The 21,610-nt window shown below is 44.7% G+C and overlaps 6 protein-coding genes across 6 annotated transcripts; 1 reads left to right on the top strand and 5 right to left on the bottom strand.

Annotated features, from left to right (window-relative positions):
• Positions 1 to 112: 112 nt before the first annotated feature.
• AOL_s00188g212 (uncharacterized protein) lies at positions 113 to 935 on the bottom strand (the record flags this gene model as incomplete). Its single annotated transcript, XM_011128460.1, has 3 exons — positions 113 to 415; positions 481 to 567; positions 849 to 935. The coding sequence occupies 3 exons, from the start codon at positions 933 to 935 to the stop codon at positions 113 to 115; spliced, it is 477 nt and encodes a 158-aa protein (XP_011126762.1).
• A 1,669-nt stretch (positions 936 to 2,604) lies between these two features.
• AOL_s00188g211 (uncharacterized protein) lies at positions 2,605 to 8,073 on the bottom strand (the record flags this gene model as incomplete). The annotated part of the gene is made up of 5 exons (XM_011128459.1): positions 2,605 to 4,029; positions 4,091 to 4,290; positions 4,352 to 6,795; positions 6,908 to 7,394; positions 7,464 to 8,073. 5 exons carry the CDS (start codon positions 8,071 to 8,073, stop codon positions 2,605 to 2,607), a joined length of 5,166 nt encoding a protein of 1,721 aa, XP_011126761.1.
• Positions 8,074 to 13,373: 5,300 nt separating this feature from the next.
• Positions 13,374 to 14,689, top strand: AOL_s00188g210 (uncharacterized protein; the record flags this gene model as incomplete). The annotated part of the gene is made up of 3 exons (XM_011128458.1): positions 13,374 to 13,490; positions 13,583 to 14,114; positions 14,217 to 14,689. 3 exons carry the CDS (start codon positions 13,374 to 13,376, stop codon positions 14,687 to 14,689), a joined length of 1,122 nt encoding a protein of 373 aa, XP_011126760.1.
• Positions 14,690 to 15,600: 911 nt separating this feature from the next.
• AOL_s00188g209 (uncharacterized protein) lies at positions 15,601 to 16,443 on the bottom strand (the record flags this gene model as incomplete). The annotated part of the gene is made up of 1 exon (XM_011128457.1): positions 15,601 to 16,443. The coding sequence occupies one exon, from the start codon at positions 16,441 to 16,443 to the stop codon at positions 15,601 to 15,603; it is 843 nt and encodes a 280-aa protein (XP_011126759.1).
• A 1,116-nt stretch (positions 16,444 to 17,559) lies between these two features.
• Positions 17,560 to 18,918, bottom strand: AOL_s00188g208 (uncharacterized protein; the record flags this gene model as incomplete). Its single annotated transcript, XM_011128456.1, has 3 exons — positions 17,560 to 17,636; positions 17,726 to 18,100; positions 18,198 to 18,918. 3 exons carry the CDS (start codon positions 18,916 to 18,918, stop codon positions 17,560 to 17,562), a joined length of 1,173 nt encoding a protein of 390 aa, XP_011126758.1.
• Positions 18,919 to 19,798: 880 nt separating this feature from the next.
• AOL_s00188g207 (uncharacterized protein) lies at positions 19,799 to 21,026 on the bottom strand (the record flags this gene model as incomplete). Its single annotated transcript, XM_011128455.1, has 3 exons — positions 19,799 to 19,861; positions 19,956 to 20,098; positions 20,192 to 21,026. 3 exons carry the CDS (start codon positions 21,024 to 21,026, stop codon positions 19,799 to 19,801), a joined length of 1,041 nt encoding a protein of 346 aa, XP_011126757.1.
• Positions 21,027 to 21,610: the final 584 nt, after the last annotated feature.

Here is a 21,610-nt window from a genome sequence, read left to right as displayed (position 1 = left end):
TTCGATAAGCATAATTATCTAGTAGCATCATGACTTTCACCTCTTCTCATAGATATAGAACACCGATTTTAACAGAACCCCCCCTCCTCAACAAACGCCTATACTATACTGCCTATCTCTCCTCCCCCTCCTCCCCAATATCCTCCCCCCAATCCCCCGGTCTCTCCTTAATAAACCTCTCCATCAACTTTCTACACTCCTCATCATCCATAACCACAAATTCAACCCCTTTAACCCCCAACCAATCCTCACTGCCCACGAACGTCCTATTCTCTCCGATCACAACTCTAGAGATCTTATAGAGTAGTATGGCACCGGTACACATACTACAGGGTGATAATGTTGTATACATTGTTGTGTTTTTATAGCTGGAGGCTGGGAGACGGCCGGCGGTTTGGAGGGCTGAGATTTCCGCCTTTTTTTAAAAAAAAAGAATTAGTTTTGAAAGAAAAGAAGGGGGGGTTAAAGGGGAGGGTTTACATGAAGAATGGGACTGGAATCTTGGATTCTTCGATTATGACCTCGTCCTAGGATTTCACCGGTGGAGGAGACAAGAACTGCGCCTATCTATTTTCATTTTTATCATGAAAATATTAATATCAGCTATACTCGATACTAGATCCTGAAAAGGAAGTCTCATTCCATAACCATCTCGTATTCAACGAATTTTGCGTTGCAACCACTGCAAAATACCACAAATCGAACCTCGGGAAATATCCATACAAAGGCCTCTCTCAAAATACGGAAACATAGAAACCCCCGGGCTCTCCAGATAGCCATGTAGGTATATTTGGAAAACGATTTTGGGGGGAGGGGGGGACGTATAATATCATTTTATGAAAACTTACAGGAATACCCCCTTCATCATACCCTTTCTTCGCCTCCTCATACGCAATTTTCATAAATTTCTTATCGTCTTCTGTCGGTGTCGACATGGTTTGTAGTTGCATGTTTGCACTATTATCTCGAGTGTAACTACTCTTTTGTTTCGAGAAGTGATGTTAGAGGTTAAATAGTCGGGGACTGTATACTGCTGCATACACTTCAAATAGTCACAATAGAGCTCTTGGGTCGTAAATAAATATTTTAGTACCCGGAAACGTCGTATCCGAATCCACAATTCAATTCACGTACGAACAGATAAACTTTTTTTTCCCCTACGATTAAATGTCTTATCTATACGCTTACTGATATCAAAACTACTGAATTTCGATTATTCCATTTTATTCGTGATAACGATAGCTAACTACAAAATCTAAAACAATGTATTTTTTTTTTAAAAAAAAAAAGACTAAAAGCTATAGCTTCCGTGGGGTGACTTAGAGATCCAGTATAACCTATACATACCTCCTTCGCAAAGTTTCAATTCTAGTACGCAAGAGCTCCCCCGACCCCCATACATCATCTAGAGAAACCTCACCAAAAACCCACGATACATTGCTTAATCAAGTCAAACTCTACACCCCCCGCAAGTGACTATACTCATCCTTCTCCTCAAACTAAATCCACAATATGATACATACCCAAAAAAATCCAAATCATACAGTTAACGTTAACATTAACCAACCAACTTCTATATTTTAAATCCAATTGATTTTCCATACTCTTTCCTATACACACAGACATATATAAAGTACCTACTATATAACACCATCCACCTACGGGCTCATGAATCAAAAAATATAAAATTAAATAAAAAATATATATCTTTTCTTCTCTTCTCTTTTCTTTTCTTTCATTTCATTTCATATTTCTTCTTAAAAAAAAATAACCTCCTTCCTTCCTATAAAACCACACCCGCCTCCCCACTTCCCTCCTATCTTTGTCTGTATAATATCTCGACATCTTTCACAAAAAAAAAAAAAAAGGTATAATAAGAACATACACAAAAAGTTCACAGAAAGACCGCACCACATCCACAATCCCCCCGTCCACAAAAAGAAGAACCACACAAATAACCACACAAAAAAGAAGTAATCCATAAAATTCCCTCCGGTATAAAAACAATTAAAATGGAAAAGAAAAAAAAAGCCGTTCAAAATACTTTGTTCAAAGCGGTAAAAAGAAGAAGGAAAGGCGAACCCCGGGAATTGTATTTTAAAAAATAAAAAAAATCTCAAGGGACCAAAAGAGAAAAAAATATGAAATTCGAAGAAAAAAGGACGCAGCAAGGTGGGATATCTTTGTGGTAATTAACAGAAGGAGGAAACGGAAATAGAAAGAAAAGAAGAAGAACCTAACGACTTCAACGTTTTAAAGGTTACAAAAAACAGAGGAAGGAAAGCCCATGTAAACAACAGTCCCACTCCCACTACCCGCCAGAACAGTAAAGAGGAGAAGAAGTAAACACAATAGAAAAAAGAAGAAGAAGAAGCATAAACCTAAAACGTGTTAACACCGTATCCACCGTTTATGCAGTAAAGAAAAATATTAAAGAAACAGAACGGTAGCAATTACATCCACAAAAAACCAAACCGATAAAAAGACCCAGAGGAAGTCGAGCGCCTAAAACATGAACTCCCCGACACCGCCACCATCTCTAACATAAAAACATCATGGCACCAATTCTACCTCCTCAGACTCGCTTTCTTCCCCCTCTTTATCCTAATGGAGAAGGTTAGCAAGTGCGGGCGACCCACTAGCCCCCGCAGGCCTCGGCTCCGGCGTTGCAAAAACTCTAGGCTGCGGCTGCGGTGCCACGGGAGCCCCCGAGGACGGCGAACGATGGTATTGAAGATGTGAAACGGGTGGAGAGAAAGGAGAGTGTGAAGTATGTCGTGAAGACTGCGGCGGCGGGTGATTGAATGCAGAACTGGGCTGCGGTGGTGGATGATTGAATGCAGGACTGGGCTGCGGTGGTGGGTGATTGAATGCAGGACTGGGCGCGATCGGCGCCGCCATTTGTAGCATTGCCATGGGCTGGGGCGGCGGGAATTTACCCATTTGTGGATGGCGAATCGGGGGTGGATGCTCGGAGATTGGTGAACGGTGATGAGGCATTGGGGGGAGGGGATGCGGATCCCTCATTGGAAGCGAATGAGACATTGATAAACCGGAAGAACCAGGGGGAAGAACATGTGGTGGCGGTGTGTAGTACGACGATGGACGTGGCGGTGGTGGCTCGTACGATGGCGGGTTGATGATGTGATTGGGTGGAGCTGGATAGATCTGTACCGACGCCTGTTCCGGCGCAGGAAGTGTGTGTGAAGGCTGATGTGGGGGTGGCGGATGGATTGGAGCAGGAACAACGTGATTAGGTGTTGGCACAAGTTTGGGCTGTTGGTAAACTGACACGGGTACTGGCGGAACAGGTGCAGGTTCATATGGTGGATCATGTGGCATCTCCCGTGGTGGCGGCGGTGGTGGTGGTGGAGGAGGGGGAGGAGGAGGAGGCGCAGGCAAAGTCTGCGGGGGAACCTGTACCGGAATGTCTCTCGGCATCTCCCTGGGCGGCGTCCGCCGCGATGGAGGGTCAATAAGCCCGCTGATCGATAGCGGATTCCGACTCCTCGGCTTCTCAACAGGTGGATCGGTTTGCTTAGGCGGGTGCAGCTCATCCCAGTGACACTTGTGGCACGTATACTCCGTGATCTCCGTCGGCGGGGGTGTACTGTTTTCCCCTCCAAAATCAGGGGTAGTATCCATACGATCTGCAGGATGAACCCCGTTTGTAAGCTCTGCCCTCCCAACCTCCAAGAGATCAGACGACACCACAGGCTCCTTCTTCATAATAATCTTCGTCTCATGCCATAGCGGCGTAACATCGATACGGCACTTGCGACATCTCTTCACGTTTTCCGGAGGGCAACTAGCCGGAGAGGTAGGCTCGTTGTGATGGGTTGTAACTGGCGAAGATATAGAATTGCGATGTCCGTGCCCGGGACCGCTAGATATCAAACTAGAACGGCGACCCGTTTGCTGCGAAGCTTTAGCAGAGAGTGTAACAAGCTGTGCCTTGCGCACCGTGCCTGTCAAGGTCAAGTCTGCCTGCTTGTAATTCTCAAGATACAACTCGAGCGCCGTTTGTTTCTGATGTCGTTAGTATCAAACCAGCAAATAATATAAGACGGAGATGATAGAAAAAACCTACATTCTCAGTATCTGGCACTACTTCCGTCATATCGTGCCATTGCGTCTTGAGATCATGGCTCGGGCACCAAATCATCGCCTGCATATTACCCGTCTCATTCCCAATGCTTACAATATTCACAGTGTCCCGTCTTGAGCTCTTCACTGGCTGGATGTCAAAGCCGAAGCGGTAACCTGCTTTGTGCGCGCACCCGACATGGACTATAACAATTAGCACCCCGAACCACCCGCGAGAAAGTATCAAAACAATGGAAATACTTACAATGAGCATGACAATAGTGACACTGCACACAAGCCCCCTTCTTCTTCTCTGGTATCTTCCCATCAAAGCACAACGCGCACTCCGCCTGGAACTTCTGCGGCAGAATAGTTCCAATGCCCTCTGCAGGGCTTAGCGTCTTCCAGTCTCCAAACCTGATCTCCGGAGTCCAGACCGCACATCGAACATGCACCCAATTGTTTCCTGCAGTCCTCTTCAACGGCTGTCGTGGGTTTGCAGGCCGAGTTTTATCAACAACGTCCCGCTTTTTAGCCTCTTCCTTCTCAGAGGCGGTAGGCGGCGATCCACCATCAACCTCAGGAGCTGCTTTTTCCTTTTCCAGTTCCTTCTGGCGTTCCTTCTCCTTCTCACGGGCCTCCTTATCCTTTGCGCTCCTAGAGCTATTAGGGTAGGGCCGTTCCGCAGCTCTGAGCCTTGCTTGCTCCTCTTCAGCTTCTCCTTCTCCACGAACAGGACATAGAACACAGATATATTCAGTCGAAACAAGCGGGTTCTTATCGTTTGTACACATGTCGCACACCCACTTATTCGCACTGCGCACGACCCCGACGCCGTAACATGTTCGGTGTACCGTCAACTTGCAATCCCTACAAACAAGATGCTCGCTACCAACCGGTTCGACAAGGTCGCAGACAGCGCAGGGTAGTAATTTCGGTTTTGGTGGTTCGGGTGGCGGAGGTGGCGGTTGTACCTGTTTCTTCTTCTTGCTCACCGGAGCCACAGGAGTGGGATCCTTCGTCGAAGAAGCCGCAGTAGCCGCAGGCGGTTCTTGACCGTCCGTCGTCTTGGTCTTCTTCTTCGGTGGCTCCGAAGCTGTAGGTGTGGCTACAATGATAGGCTCCTTTTCAGGGGGTGTCGGGGCAGAAGATGGGTAACATCCTTGAGTTCGTAGATGATCCTCCAATTCCTGAGCATCCTCATCTGCAGCCTGAAGTTCTCGGATCAATTCGTCATCAATCTTGCGCCTGGCGTTGCGTTGGCCGCTCTGGTTGGATTTTCGTACTACGTCGGTCGGGTCTTCCCAGGGAACAGCATACCGTCTCCACAGCTCACCACACCTCCTGCAAAGTGCAGGGATGAAGGTGTACTTTTCCGCATCCTTCTTGTTGGTCTTCGGACTTATCGTTTCACCAGGTGTGACGCCAGGAGCACGTCGCCACTGTACTGATTTTTGGGTTCCGCAGAATTTACATTGGAACTGCTTATGCCTGGATAGGGCCTTCTCATCATCAAACGCCGAATCGTCATCAGCGTCTGCAACGTCATCGACCAGTTTCGCGGCGGCAGCGGCGTCTGCTTTATCCCTCATCTTAGCCTCCTTCTTAGCTTTCCTTCCTTCGTAATTTCCCCAAATTTCTCGCCCTTTCGATGTCTTCTTCCACATGTAGTAAAAGCGAACAATTTCCCAATGTTTCCTGGTCTTAACATGGCGCGTAATTGTGTGTAGCTCGCTTCCGAACTTTTTGACTCCTTCTTCGAACCTCTTAAGTTCGTCGGGTTTCAGATCGGGTTCCTTGAGCGTCTTCTTATCGTTCAGCTTCAACTGTTCCAGTGCAGTTTTAATGTCAAAGTTGTTGGCGTAGAGCAATTGAGACGCCTTATCCAAGAAATTCGTCGCGTTCTTCGCAACTCCACAGCCCTTAGCTAAGGGTTCCGCTTTCAGCATGAAGTCGTCGACAAGGTCTTCCAGGTCCCGGCCGACGGGTCGTACTCGACTCATACGCCTAGTAGAAGTACGTTCCGACCCTCTTTCCTCGTCTTCCTCGTCGGGCATGATGAACAGCGGTTGTGAGGTTTCGTCGCTGCAGCCACGCTCGACGTAGCCATCAGGCATCTCCTGAACCCAAGGGGGACGCGCCGAAGCGGCCTTGCTTTCCTCGGCATCTTTCCTAGCCTTTTTCGCCTTGTTCTTTTGCCTCCCGTCCTTGGTTTTCTCTTCGGCGGGCGGGATAAGCTGAACGGGGCGACCGTACCAGGGGACGACATTGGCTTGATGCTTCTGGCCGATACTCATACCACCTCTGGGAAATATCCGATCGTCGAGCTCCAGGACTTCCTCGGGTTTGCAGTTAATTCCGAGGTAGCGATAAGGCCACTGATCAATTGTATCCATAACATGCTTTTGGGCGGCGGGATCGAGGTCCCAAGGATTAGGAGTCGCAGGAGTATTCGCGCCATTGGCTGTTGTAGTGCCAGAATTGTGGTTGTGATGCTCTTCCTCTTCTTCGTCGTGGGCCTCATCTTCGGTGTGGTGGCTGTCCAGGATGGGAACGGTCGCGTTGCGGGCGTCCAATTTGCGTTCGTGGGCTCGGCTGCAGGGAGCACAAGACCAGCCGAAGCCGCGTTGTGGCTTCTTGGTGAGAGGTGGGTTCACGCATTGGAAGTGGAACGACTCCTGGCACATCGCACAAACCACGGAATTATCACTACAGCACAACTTTTGTTAGCAAGTATATACTACTCTCTCCCACAGAGCGATACCATAAAATCTGTCGGTTTTCTCGCGTGGGTTTTGTTTTTTCTAGGATTCGAGCTTACTTGGCGCAGAAATCCCGGCATTTCTTACAGCTCCTCATCTCTGCCGTAAGAAGCGCACTCTTCCCCTGCTCGATCAACACAAATCTCCACAGCTTGTGGAGGGCCTCCTTGACTTTGTCCGGGACATTTCGAACTTGCGACACGGGAACGATATCTAGGTATCGCTGTAGATATCGGTCGTAGAGTCGTTCGTAGTAAAAGTTGTCCTTTTGTCTTTTGAATGCTTCCAGGTCGTCAATTTCAGATCGGTGCAGGATATTGCATTTGCCTCTAATTGAAGACAGAGGACACCCATCCGAGTGCATTGTTGCGAATAGCAGACGAGAATCGGCGGTTTTTCGGCTTCCAATGTCTTTGGGTCTGTAGTACCAATTTACTGTTATCGAATCGACCGGTCCAGTGGTTTTACCGCCGACGTGTCCGAATTTCATGATACGACCGATATAGTAGGGTTCGCCAGGGGGCTCGGATATTAAGTAAATGTGATCTAGAACCATTGTATTAGTATAAAAAATAAAAAATCAGATATACGGATTTTTCTGTCAGGAGGCAGTACCGTGAACAGATAGCCTCTGGCCGTCATCGGCTTCTAGATAGCCACCCTTGCTTAGGAAAGCACCACCATATTTCTCAAACGTCAGCTGGTGGGTGAGAGCCTCCCTCATCTTCTGCCGCTCTCTGGCTCTATCGTGCTGCCGAGCGGACGGTCGTGTGGAAGTTCCGTTGGTCATTGGTGTAGAAGTCGAGGTAGATACGGGTGGAGGGGCAGCTGTTGATTTTCGCTTCCGAGAGTTGGCAGTCGCGTTGGCGGCCGGTGGAGGGGGTGGAGGTGGAGGTGGAGGAGGAGCGGGAGGAGGAGCGGGAGCAGATACGGGCTGGGAGTGGTTTGCGATGGTGGAAGAGCGACGGGAAGAGCTGCTGGAAGCCGATGCTCCACCACTTCGCGTGCTCACACCGATTGCCGTGATGGTTGTGTTTGGAGGAGCGAGATCCGGCGCATTTTGGGCAGATGCGTTGGTAGCCCGTGTACTGGGAGTAATTGGAGGGTTCGTGTACTCGAAATCCATATCATTGTCCTTATCTTCAGCATAGTTTATGCGCTGGGCAGTAGATCGTTGTCGTGACCTGGTGCCATAGGGCGAGGGAGCAGCGGTTGAGGACGCCATCTCCTCGCCAGAGAGCCCCACGGATAGGGCAGCGGACAAGGGAGAATGGAGTGCTCAAAAGCTAGCTTGAGGACCGAGAGTACTAAAGAACGAAGGATATCGACAATAGGAAAGGTGTATCCGTATTTGCCGGGTTCTTGTAACCGGTGTGGGAACTATGAACGGTGTGCTGTCTGGTCAATTCTGGTCGTTTGCCTAGGAAGGGCATGGAGGCACCAGGGAGGCTCGCTCGATAGACGGGACTCGAAGCAGTGAGGGTATTGTATGGGATATAAAAAGGGCAGACAAGATGATCTTGCTCTCCGAGGGCAGTTTGAAGTAGCGGACGAAGTTGGGATCACGATATCAAGGTGGTGATGGTTGGTTGATTGGATTGGAGGTGGTGGTGATGAAGTCAAGACAAGTCCAAGTTGGAGGTATCGAGCGGGAAGGAGAGTTATAATTGGAAGGAAGGAAGGGAATCAGAAAGGTGTGGAAAATTGTATGGGCCAAACACCACACCTCTCACAACCACCACCACCATGACCACCACCATGACCACCTACCACCAACACACACACAGACACCCACACACACACACTTTATAGTAAAAAGAGCATGGTAGGAGAGGAAAGGATGAAGTGAGGATGGGGGAAGACGAGAAAAAGAAGGCAAAGGAAAGTGGTATTAACATCAATATCAATAGTAATAAAAAGACGAATATTAATGCTGATGATATCTGATGTTGAAGGATCGATTCGGTTCTTGATAGAAGGGCAATGCAGGGCCAATGTTATACAGTTATATCACGATCATATGCAATTCACGGCAAATGCAATGAGAACGACGATGAGACCCCGTCGAAGAGATGATGTTCAAACGCCAAAAGAAACATTTCCCTCTCATCCACACACCAAGTACTTAAACTTTAACAAGTACTTATATGCTGGCACGCTGTAAGAACAGCAGATCCATTCATAAGTCAGTACTTACATATTTACATATGTCCACATGTAGAACATGTCTATATGTGCGTATGTATGTATGTATGTACTCGTGTATGTACGTCCGCCTGCAAGGTCTTCTTTTTTTTTTTTTTTTCCTTCCTCGATGCAAATTGGCGCAAAGGGAAGGGGGAAAAAAGCGATTTTACCAGCGGCAGTAGTGGCAGGTATGTAAGTAAGTACGTGGTGGTGGTGGGAAAAGTACGTTTTTAGCGGGCTTTCGGTAAGATCCCAAGGGTAGTAGGTTAGGTACCTTTGGGAAAGCAACCTTGATGGGACGTCTGCATGACATTATAAGATCACCGGGGAACGCTTCATCCCTCGAATAATATCGAGGGGCGAACCGAGAAGGGCCCTTCCTGAGGCACATTTCCTCTTCCCCCGCTCTTTTCTATCATTTTTCGTCCGTTGTATACAGACGAAAAATATATAGCAAAGATGCATATATATCTCTTAGACGTATAACACATACTCCTGGTATGTAATGTTGACAGGTATAGGTACCAGCACAGGCACAAATACCTATACGTATACCAATTCTGCTAGGGATACGCAGAGAGGGCGAAAGAGGCGAGGGCAATGATTTCATGGGGACCGGATCTCGTCTGCTTTTTCAAAAAGGGACAAACGCTAATTAGGCATGGGGCAAGGGTAGTCTTGTCTGGTACTTGCTGGCTGTACATCCGTCTGTGTCTACCCAGCAAGAACGGAAAAAAAAAGAATAAGAAGAAGCGAATTTTTGCTCCACTTTCTTTTTCCTGGAGCCCGAGTGCGTCTCGGGTGCTAAGACAGGAATTGCCCAATGCAAAAGAAAAGCCTTAAAAAGCCCCAGACAATGCATCTTGAGAGGGTTGGATCGAGGGAAACGACGGAACGACAGTCGAAACGAACGAGAAATATAAAAAACAATAACAAAAATATAAAATAAAATATAAAAATGCAAAATGTAAAAAAAGAGATATTACTCACTGAAGGTAAATATATCACTCTACCAACTTTAGGTAATATCGATACAACCCTCCCAGATAGATAGAATCCAGTAGATGCGCCTTATCCGTGGTGAATATGATGTGCAAAGAAACCCAGAAACTCCCAAGGCTGCGTTGTAAGAGAAGTGAACCTGGGCCAATCAGCGTGTCTTCGTCGTCGTTGGTTGTCGTCTGTTTTCGTTAGAAGTTACGTTTACAAACGTTAAACGGGTATTGAGAGGAATCAGGCGAAAAGATGGGAAACCCGGCGGGAAGAATCTGGAAGTCGTACGTATAAACCAAATACTCTTTTCTTGTTCGTATGTTTCAAAAAAAAAAAAGCCTCCCAAGTGGTCGTCGTGAATGCGAATGTCAGAAGATATATAGAATGATTCGGTTAAATTCGAACTCGAATTTGAATTAAAGAACGGATGTGATCAAAAAAAAAGTGAGGGTCGAATGTCGTGAGAATTGATATAGTTATTAGGTCGGGCTTCAATGTGGAAGCAACTGTTGAAGGAAAACGACGTGTGGATATTGCTGGCGTGGAAGCCTTCAGATTCCGTCGGTAGAAGACGCCAAAGTCAGAAAAAGAAAAAAGGATGTGGGAGTGTGTGTGAGAGAGAGAGAGAGATATTTGATGGTTGTGAGTGAGTGGTAAGTTAGAAAAACCCACTTCGATCTTCCCCACAGAATACAAATACGGAACGGATGCAATAGACGACAAAAGGGACTAAAACAGTAGTGTCGAGGGGGGAATAGATGTCGATGTTGAGAATTGAGGGGAGAGATGATGTATGAAGAGAGTTGATGTTGAAGGTTAAGAAGAGGAAGAGGAAAAGGAAGAAGAAGAAGAAGAAGAAGGAAGGAAAGGTGTGGGAGAGGAAGAGAGAGGAAGAAAAGAAAAGAATGGAGGACGTCCAAAAGAAATTAAAAAATTATACGGCGGCCAAATCGAATAGCGTCAGAATCAAAGGAAGAGAGAAACTGGCTTATTCGCTGGAGTATACTTACTTACTTACTGACTGACTGACTTACTTACTTCCAACTGACCGACTGCACTTCGAATCACGTACCGCTGCGGAAGAAGCAAGTCTGTCTTTTCTTTCTCTTACAAGGTCATGCTACTATACTCTCTCTCTCTCTCTCTCTTTCTCTCGTTCTTTCCCTCACATGGTATACTCTGCTATCTGTGTCATATCCGTGGTCACGATCACCTTATAATATAAATACCACTAGTACAATGCATACATACTTCAGTAAGTATACACGAACAATACCATTCTGCGTGTCAAACGGGTATCTGAATACCCATTGTCTGGTCTATTAGTCTATTACATCTCCATTAAATTCACCAAGAGACCGTGCATGCCTAATATACCCGAGCAAGCCACTGCCCTCTATAATTCAATCAACGTTTAAATATTAAATGTGACTGAAGAAAGGTAAAAAAAAGTAGCCGCCCAGAGAAAAACAACCCCCCAATTAATTTATTTTATCACGTTTCTTCCCAAAATAGCCAGCGCCGTTGTTTGATTTTATCCCTTGATCGCAGGCGTATATCCGTCTGTCTATGCCGTAGCAATATGAAAGTTTAATCGTCTAGATATAATATTATAATATAATACGTACTTTATATGTATTATACGAAATATTATCGCGAGATACGCCGAGGCAAATAGTACGAAATACACTCGGTGATATACTTACGGGTGAAGTTTTTTTTATAAAAGCGGACAGGATCCGGGACAAAAGATCAGATCGATACAAGCAAGTTACAGGCTGAGCTAATAACAAGCTTCCGTTTGCCAATCCGCCATGGATCTATCCCACACCCGCTCGAGCACTCTATCCCTCTTTTTTTCCTCCCGGTAATTCTCTTCTGTATATGTATATATTTATTTATTGTATGCTTATATATACGTATATATACTTGAGTAGTAGATCACGATGTGCTATGACATGAAATATGTGCGGGTACCGGTATGGAGACAGATATGAACTAGACTAATGCGCCGGATAGGACCTGAGGCGGACGGACGTACCGTGGTGGTGTTATTATTATGCAGGTGCACCAGCAGGAAAGAAAGCAGACAGGCAAGCAGGCAGGCAAGCAAGCAAGCAAGCAATTGCTAGTCTCCAATTGCAAGCGTGGAGTAGTAACCTACTGGTACTAGCTCATATGCTCATGAATGGTAATGGTCATGGCAGTGGATCAGCCAGTTCGAGTATGGCACATCTCATGCTGGAGCCTGCCAAGCCTGCCAAGCCGGGGCACATCTGGTATATTCCAAATTGGGCAAAACTCAAATCAGCAAACATCACGTGATAAATAACGACCGCAACACATTTGATCCTCTCTTCTCTCGGTCTTCACTGCAGACGCGAGAACTCTTTCAACATACACATCGATACGCAGCAGCAATTAATTCTGGTTTACGAGATAACATCGATACCTTGATCTCATGGTAGGTACCTATTTACCTATATTACATACTGACTTCAATCTCTGAATGCCCCGAGTATTGACTATCATACTCTCCTTTGATACAGACATACCAGACCATCTTGATACCCCTTGATAGATAAATACATATCTATACCGTCCGTTGATCAAGTGTATTACTGTGCGCCGAAGAGTTTCATATAAAACGGTGCCAAGACTCGGATGCCTTCCTATAAACCAACAGAAGAGACAATACCGAGGTTGGTTATCCTGCTATTTCCTTGCCTCGTGGATACGAGATAGGTGGAAATCAATGTTGGGGTTTATAAAGTACTTAAAGTAAGTATCTATGTCAATATCTTCACTTCATCTGCTGACTCGAGAACTAGTACATCTACAGACACGATACTGATACTAAATACTTCGTATGTATAAGCACAGCATGGTCTAATACTAATATAAAAAAATCTCAAATGCATCCCAGTCCAAACCACAAACTAACTAAGCCCTGGCAGATCTACTAGGTACGCACAGTACATAGTAGTATAAGAATGTGTGTGGCTGAGCCATCATTTCTTTTTTTTTTCAGTTCGGGTCTAAATCTGGCTGCTGTCGCGGCTGAACCCCGCCGCCTTTTTCTGATTGGTTCTCTTCCAACGCCCAGGCTGACATTTCAAGCATCACCAAACCGTTTACCTCGTTTCCCTTTTTTAAAAAGACCACATATCTTCCATCTTACTCCCAATTCGTTTCCGACAGAAAGAATTCTCGAAAAAAGTCTTCAATCGACTACGATTCAATTGGTGTTTGGTTTATTCAATTAAGAAAGGCGACTTTTGATTATTATTTTTTTTGGTTTTTTTTAAATCGAGTCGCCTGGTAATTGGAATCCCGCCAGTCGTCATGGCGCAGTACTTCCTCGACCTCGTCTATACCCTCACCAGCTGTATGAGCTGCTTCCCCACCCCCGCTCTCGTCATCAACCACCGTTCCTTCAAAATCCTCCGTCTTCTCGGTGAGGTTAGTACTTAACCCATTAGAATATAAAAACCCTTACACCTTATTTTATATAAAAAAGAAGAAGTAAAAGCTAATATAAATGACAAAAACAGGGAGGTTTCTCATACGTTTACCTGGTCCAAGACACCTCCGGCACCCTCTACGCCCTCAAAAAGATCCGCTGTCCATTCGGTCAAGAATCTCTAACCCGCGCTACCTCCGAAATCGAATCCTACAAACTCTTCCCACCTTCACCTCTTCTGATCCCACTGATCGACTCCACAATAATCACCGAACGAAGGGATGACTCCAAAACCGCGTATATCCTACTTCCATATTACCGACGTGGTAACCTTCAAGATCTAATAAATGCAAACTTGGTGGATAAGAAATGGTTCCCTGAAAAACAGGTTTTGGAGTTATTTTTGGGTGTTTGTGAGGGATTGGCGTTGATTCATGGGCATAAAGTTACGCCTACTGGTTCTTCTTCGACTTCTTCTTCTGCGAATGCTGCTGGCGCTCGGAACCGTGCTGGCGCTGATGATGAAGAGGAAGGTGTGGCGCTTATGGAAGAATCGCGTGATATATCCGGTGGAGCACATTCCGGTGAACTCCGGTCGTTTGCCCACCGTGATATCAAACCAGGTAAATACCATTCATTCATTCCCCTTACATAATCTAAGTATTAAATATCAAATCTATCCCCCAAAAAAAAGACCAAAATATGCTAATTCTATTCAAAAAAAGGAAACGTCATGATCTCAGACGACGGTGTAACCCCCGTTTTAATGGACTTTGGCTCCATAGCACCCTCTCCGATCCACGTATCCTCCCGCTCTCTGGCCATCCAAATCCAAGACGAAGCAGCCGAACACTCCACGATGTCCTACCGAGCGCCCGAGTTGTTCGACGTCAAAACCGACAGTATTATTGATACAAAAGTCGATATCTGGAGTATGGGATGTTTATTATATGCGTTAATGTACCACCATTCACCGTTTGAATTGTCGACGGAACTCGGAGGTGGTAGTTTGGCATTAGCAATCGCGAGCGGGGATTGGAAGTTCCCTGGCGCGGGACAAATGGGGGCTAGAGTTGAGGGAGATGTGGGAGATAAGACGAAGGATGTTGTTAGGAAGTGTTTGGCGATTGAGCCGGATGCTCGTCCGGATATTAGGGAGTTGATTGGGGTTGTTAAAGAGGCTATTAACGTTTTGTGAGACGGTCTTTATAGGTAAAAATTTTGATATTATTATTTTTTTTGCGTGACGATTGGTTTCTTCTACCTCTTCTTCGACTCTTTCTTTATTTTGTTCTTTTATATCGCGCGGGGGGGCTTTGTTACGATACATCTTTTGCTCATTGGTATGTTTTTTTTTGCTAGCTAGCTGTGGACGTCTTTTTTTTACTTAGCTTCCTTTGTTGGGTCGTTTACATTCTTCTCTTCTTCTTCTTCTACTACTACTACTTCAGTTCTTTTCTTCGGAGCAGGGAAAAAAAAGTTTTTCTTTCTTCTTTTATTTTTCTTTCATTTTTCTCAATCTTCAAAATTCCAATCGAAGAAATTAAATATGATGATGATGCATGATGATCCCATTCTCTCCTGACTTGACTTTGACATGACCACACCCACACACACGTTTTTATAAGATTGAGGCTAAAAAGGCAAGTTGATATGTCCCATGACGCACCGCCAAGGTGTACTCTTAGAGGTTCTAAACTCCGGGTGTGAAGCTTAACACCGAGTATTTTGACGACAGGTGCAACGCAGTTTTGACCACACTTCTTTTTTGAAGCACTTTTCTAGTATTATATTTCTAATATTATATTCTTTACATACTAGTGCTTAGTATGCATAGATTGTCTTCTTTAGCTGTATATTTTTAACACTCTTTCTTAAGTATAGATATGTATATCTAGTAAGTCAGTACTTATATAAGAAGGTTTAAAGTAATCGATTGAATACTAAGTAAATACATTCATTCTTGTTAAACAGAAGATCGAATAATTCTTCATCTTAAATAAACATAATCCACACTTCCTCCACACTTCCATGCAAATTGTATAACTTCAAATCCAATATCCACCTGTAACTAAAGAAGAAAAAGAAGAAAGAAAGAAAGAAAGAATCCTACTTCTTCACAGCAACCCACCTCAACCTCACATACCCAACAACCCACCTCCCATCCTCCCTCCTCGCCACCCCCTCCAACAAATCCCTCGCCTCCCCAGCAACAACAGCCCGTTCTGCCTCATCCTCAACCAACTCCAAAAACCTCTGTCCAAACATCTGAATCCAAGCCTTAACCCCACCTTCCCCATCTCCATCTTCAAAACTTAATTCAGTAGGTCTATACTCACTCTCGATCATTTCGACTTCAAACCCCGTTTCTTCGAGTAATTCTCTCATATGCTTTTCACTTGGGAAAAACCATGGATTCGCGGCTTTTATCTTTTCGAGCGGGATGCCGCGGTTATGAAGTGCTGAGGTTATAGCTACGTGGACTTCTGAGATATTTCCGAATCCACCCATTTCCGCTATAAACTTCCCATCGGAGGGTTTTAAAGCATCATACACCGCTTTCAAAGTATTTTTTCTGGTAGACGGATCCCTAAGAATCCAATGTAACGCAGCGTTACTAAATACTTTATCCCAGTTGCCGCCAACCACATCATCTTCTTTTTCAAGGTATCGACAGTCTACGATTCGAGATGAAAGGTTTGGATGGGTTGATTTTGGGAAGAGGGATTGGCCGGAGGTTATTAGGTCTTTTGAGGCGTCGAGGGCGAGGATTTGGAGACAGTGGTGGGAGAGTTTGGAGGTTAGGATTAGATCGCCGGCGCCGAGGTCGATGATGCGGTCTGTGGGGAGGGGGGAGAGGAGGGAGGAGATTTTTGAGGTTAGGAGGGGGACGAAGGAGGCGTGGGATTGGTAGGTTTGGTGGGTGTAGGAGGTGTTTTTTATTTCTGACATTTTGTTTTTGAATTTTAGTTTTTTGAAGGTTTGTATGGTATTTAGGTATTGAAGGAGGGTTTGTGAAGAAGAAGAAGAGATTGTGAAGATGGAGATCTTGGTTGATGGACTCTGGAGGGAGATGGAGATGATTTCTTTGATGATAATGATATTGATATCTAAACAGCGAAGTGTATCGCTTTATATACTTTTCTCCCTTCTCATACTCTCATCGCATTCACAGCCCCCCCTCTTCAGTAATTAATTAATAGAGTCAGTCAGTCGGTGCAGTCAGTCAGCAACATGCATTGTGCATTTCCAAACAGTCATAATAATTCAATTCAGTCACCAAAAAACAAAAGTAAACCCGTGATGTTTTGTTGGTATATTACACCGGGTGATGAGGCTAGCTCCGATATCGGCCGTTATTGGGGGATGCCCTGCGCAGCTGCGCGCGCTGCGACGGTTATCACCGGCGTCTTTCTCCTTCTGGGAAGGTTGTACAAAAAATGAACGGGGAAGTTAGCCAATTGGAAGGGATTGGAATGTAAGACTGTGACTGGGATGTATGGGTTTAATCCGGGTTTGGAGATGGTGGTTAATTATATATTATATTTGGACGCGGGCATTGAAGGAGGCCAGGGATTGTTGGATTTTGGGGGGTTTATGCGGGGACAACGCAAGTACCGGGATTAGTTTTGAGGAGAAGCTTCGAAGGGAGTACGTGTTTAGACACGAGAGAATGGTTTTCAGAATTGTGGAATTGATGAGAGATTTGTTCTAGGTTAAAGTACAGTTTTTTGATTTTCTATAACCTAGGTTTTTTGAAAAAAGAAGAAAGGACTGGGGAAAGAAGGATGTTAATCGGGTTTAAACGATTATATCATTGATTTTTTGGATCCATGCAGAAAAGCATTAGGATCGTCTTTGTCAATGAACATCCTCTTGAAGTGTTTTCCCCATCCAGATGGATAGATACCTTTTGTTTTTCTCTTTGTCAAGAAGGTATCTTGATTAAGCGGATAAAAAGACAAGCTGATGGTTGTCTTGAATAGAAAGTAGACTTCCCACTTTGAAGTATGGAAAGTCGTGAAAGTCTGAGAAAAGTGATAAAGAAACCATTAAACCTCCCGGAATTTAAAAGCCTTGTAGATCATCAGTAGAGACGTAGACAAACATAACGAACTGGTCGGCAGGTGAAGCGTCGAAAGATTCTACCAACCTCAACACCTCCCCAAATAAGTCAGTCATCTCAATCAACAAAAGAACACGACAACCCCCTCAGACAATAAATTATACATACCACCCAATTCGTGCAACCCACGACCATCGAAAGTGCGAATCATCATGGTATCCCTGCTTCTGTTCCACTGAAGTCTATTGTTCCAAAATTGAAACCTGGAGAATTGATCCCCTCCTTCGAAATCAAACCTTCCAACGGCTGGGACGTTTTCAAGAACTGGTTTAATTAGAAACTGGAGGATGTCACTGGGGAGGAAGTGCTTTGGCATACGTATCTGGCCCTTTTCGATGAGGGTGTTGATACGGTTTCGTGAAAAGTACGAGTGGAATGTCATCCCGGGGACGAGACGTCCGTAGCGGTACCAGGATGCAACGTAGTAACCCCAGTCTGAAACGGCGTTGTGTGGGGTAGAGATTGGTAGGTGGAATGGCATTGCTATTTATTTTTTTGTCAGGTTGGGGTGTTTTAAATAGTGTTTACTAACTATGGGGGTTTGTTTGTATTTAGGGAAGGAGGGGAGTGCAGGACTTACTATCCGGATAGCTGGTGTGAAGACAAGTTTCGCAGAGGAATACTGGATTAATCTTGCCAACGAAGGTACGGTTCTGAGCGGAAGAAGAGAGACATTGGCGGCAGCAGTTGGGGCTTTCGGTGATATCGTCAATATACTTGACAGCCTCGCCGAAGTAATTGATCGTATTATCGAACTCTTCCAAACCGAGCGGATGATGTTGAGTCTCTTTGAGCTTCGAGTGCCAAAGCAATTGCTCCTGAGAAATCATACTCAAGAAGGAACGACAAGTTTGCGACAAGTCGACGAGATCATTGAGACGAAGCTTTCCACAGACCTTCAAGAAGATTTCCTGTGGGAAGTTATGAAGCATGGAGGTTTGAACAACGGGGGGGTTGGAGGTGGGGATACTCGCCAACAAAACGAGTTCATCAGGAGGGCTGATACGACGTGGAATGAAGCATTGTGACGAAACCGGGAGGTATCGTTCACAGATCATTCTGACATCACACGGGCCGTTACACCATAAGAAAATTTTTCCAGAACGCTGCATTCCGGCGCGAATGGTGACTGGAAATGGTTTTTTGGAGGATTTACGGACCAGGAGGTTTATGCCCGCGTCTGGTTCATAGAAGTAGTCTTCACCCCATTCGATTTCTTCTGGGCAACCGGGGAGAGTGTAATCGTTCTCTTCGGCCATCCAAATATGGATGTCTCGAAGTTTGGATTGAACTGGAGGCATTGTGGGAAAGGATTGAATGATAGAGGGAATGGAGATGAGAGAATTGAATGAGGTTGGTTGATGAGGGAATGATGATGACGATGATCGATGATGATGGTTGGTTGTAGGTGAGTAGATGGAAAACAATTGGGGAGGTTTCGTGTTTACGGGTCTAACTCGAGAAAGTGTTTATTTGACTACATCATATTCGTGTATTCATTCCGCAATCACAAATCACAAAAAAAAACAGATAGACAAAAAAAAATACTGAAAGTATACGATAACGTCGGCTGCATACAAAAAAATTAGAAGTTTGGGGAAGCCCGCACTCTACTGAAGAGATGGTGACGGTTTCTATCTCGTCATGTATCTATCTTGCGAAGTATTATAGGTAATAAGCCCTAAGCGGGATGATACGTGAAGTGTCTGTGGATGATATCATGACTTTCAACTAATGACTTCAATTCTCAATATGATATACGTAAGATAGTTGGTAACTTGTTGGATTGATTTCTAGGGAATTCGAAGCTGTGTTGAAAATGTGGTATTCGGTTTGAAGGGGGGTAGTCTCGAGGGGGGTATATAGGACACCCGATTTGGAAGGAATCTCAAGACTACACGGAGCTATGTAGTCTCGAGACATAGTTACTACAGTCACCTGAATCTTTAGAGAAAACGTTTTTTTTGAACCACCCAGGCCAAGTACCCGGATGAATTTTGATTGATTTGATTGTACATACGAGATCGATACAGATCCCAATCTCAAGATGAATGGTAATTTGAAGTTTCTAGCCTCGAGACATGAAGTATCAAAAGCCAACATTGATAATCCCCACTAGTTGACGCCCTCCATGAGAAGTAGAAGAAGAAGAATAGATAGACCAAAGAAAATCGACACAGACTAAAAATCATCGTCATCGATTTCAACAACTTGAAAGTCAGAGAGATGGCCCCCCGAGTCGTTCTAGTAAAGGTCTTTCTGGAAAAGGAGTCTCAATTAGAGAAATCTTATACCAACCTCGACAAAGCTCTACGAGATATCCCAGTCGAATAAGTACTTCAACTTCGTACCTCCCAAACCATCTTCTAAAGATCATTCCGGGCTTGAGGTATCCGCTTCTGATCCAGGAAATCAAACGGTCTTCCCAGTCGTGGCTCTTGAAGTCTTCTTTCTTGATCAAGATGTGAAAAGGCATGACCCCTAAAATATATATACTAAGTGTCAGTAAGTATTCTTCCTTTCTTTTTAACCTTTATAACGAGATTCTCTTGATAATAGGAAGGGTGTAATTACTTTCACCACGAAATCTTTCAAAAACACAATCCCGACACAATTGTGCAGGAATCTTCGTCCCATTAAAGACTTGGTTAACACCTTTCTGCGTCAAACAACAATCACAAGTTTCATACTCAAACCCCCAATCCTCACGCTTGAGAATCTCAACAACATCTTTGTAATAAAACCTTTGATCATCGAACTCTCCATTCCAACATGCTATAACCTCATGATGATCTCGAACCTTCTCTTCGATATCAATAGCGTCATACCATCGCTTTCGACCGGTCAACAAAGTACTAACGATTCGAGGAAACAACCTTTCGTATTTGTGACTTCCTGGACCGGGGCGTTTGTTGACGTTTAAAAGGCGATTGTACCAAAACCTTTGATCGTATGCGATGATTGTGAAGAAATCAACACAGGTTTGTGAGAGGGCGATTAAATCGCTAGCACCGAGGTTGGAAGTTATCTCATCGAAGATTTCGCGGGGGATCTTTGAAAGACAACCTTCTTGCTTTTGACCAGTCGAGACAGTGGGGATGAGTTTCAAAGGTTCGGTTTGGGAGTTAATCGCAATGGGGACTTTGTAGCTCATATGTGGTGGTTCAATAGGAAAATGTTTATTTCGAATCCTTTGAACGGAGGCGGTGGATAGTGGACTGTGGTAGTAGTTTGTGATCTTTCCGGAGAGTTTCATTTTAGCGAAAACGATCAGTTGTCTTGTGCGAGGGTTTGAGAGGTCGATGATTTTGACTGGGGTTGAGGAGATCTGTGTGAAGTCTAATGCAGAGTCTTCGAGAGAATCGCCCCTTGAAAGGGCATCTTCGATTATGAAGGTTAACATGGGCATTTTGAATAGTCTTAATTAACTTCAAGTTGGATTTGGGGGTTTCTTTTTGATGGTGAGGGAAGGGAGGTTAGGAAAGAGGGGATGGGATAAAAAATATTCTATTGAGAAAGAAAACATGATACTGGATTCGTGACGGATTGAATGGGTTTGATTGTTTTGAAGACAGAAAGTGGAATCGTCGATACGCTATGTTATCGTAACTGCTTGAAGATTATGCGGAGGCTTCTAGAAAACTGATTGACTACACTCGTTTGTGGCTTTGTTGTCCTTAAGCTTATAGTTGTATGATATCTGTTGTCGTGAGTTTACTACATGGCTTGATGGGGATATAGTATTTCCTTGGATTTGATTTGAAGTTGAGAAACTACATCCGAGGTCTGTGTCAATACAAGGCTAAGCTATAAGGTCTATTATAGCGAAAGATTCAATGGATGTTCCACGAGAGTGTCTATAGAACAGCAGGTAAGTACATGTATACACTGCCAATGGCGGATATACATCGGATTATTTGATAGTAGTTAAGTACACTCCCCATGGCGAATATAATAGTTATAATAATCTGACTGAAAAAAAGAGTCTAGGAT

The sequence above is a fragment of the Orbilia oligospora genome (genome assembly GCF_000225545.1).
Source record: "Orbilia oligospora ATCC 24927 unplaced genomic scaffold scaffold00188, whole genome shotgun sequence".
Classification (NCBI taxonomy): domain Eukaryota; kingdom Fungi; phylum Ascomycota; class Orbiliomycetes; order Orbiliales; family Orbiliaceae; genus Orbilia; species Orbilia oligospora.
The sequence above is the reverse complement of the archived record's forward strand: the minus strand, read 5'-3'. Positions and strand labels throughout refer to the sequence as shown.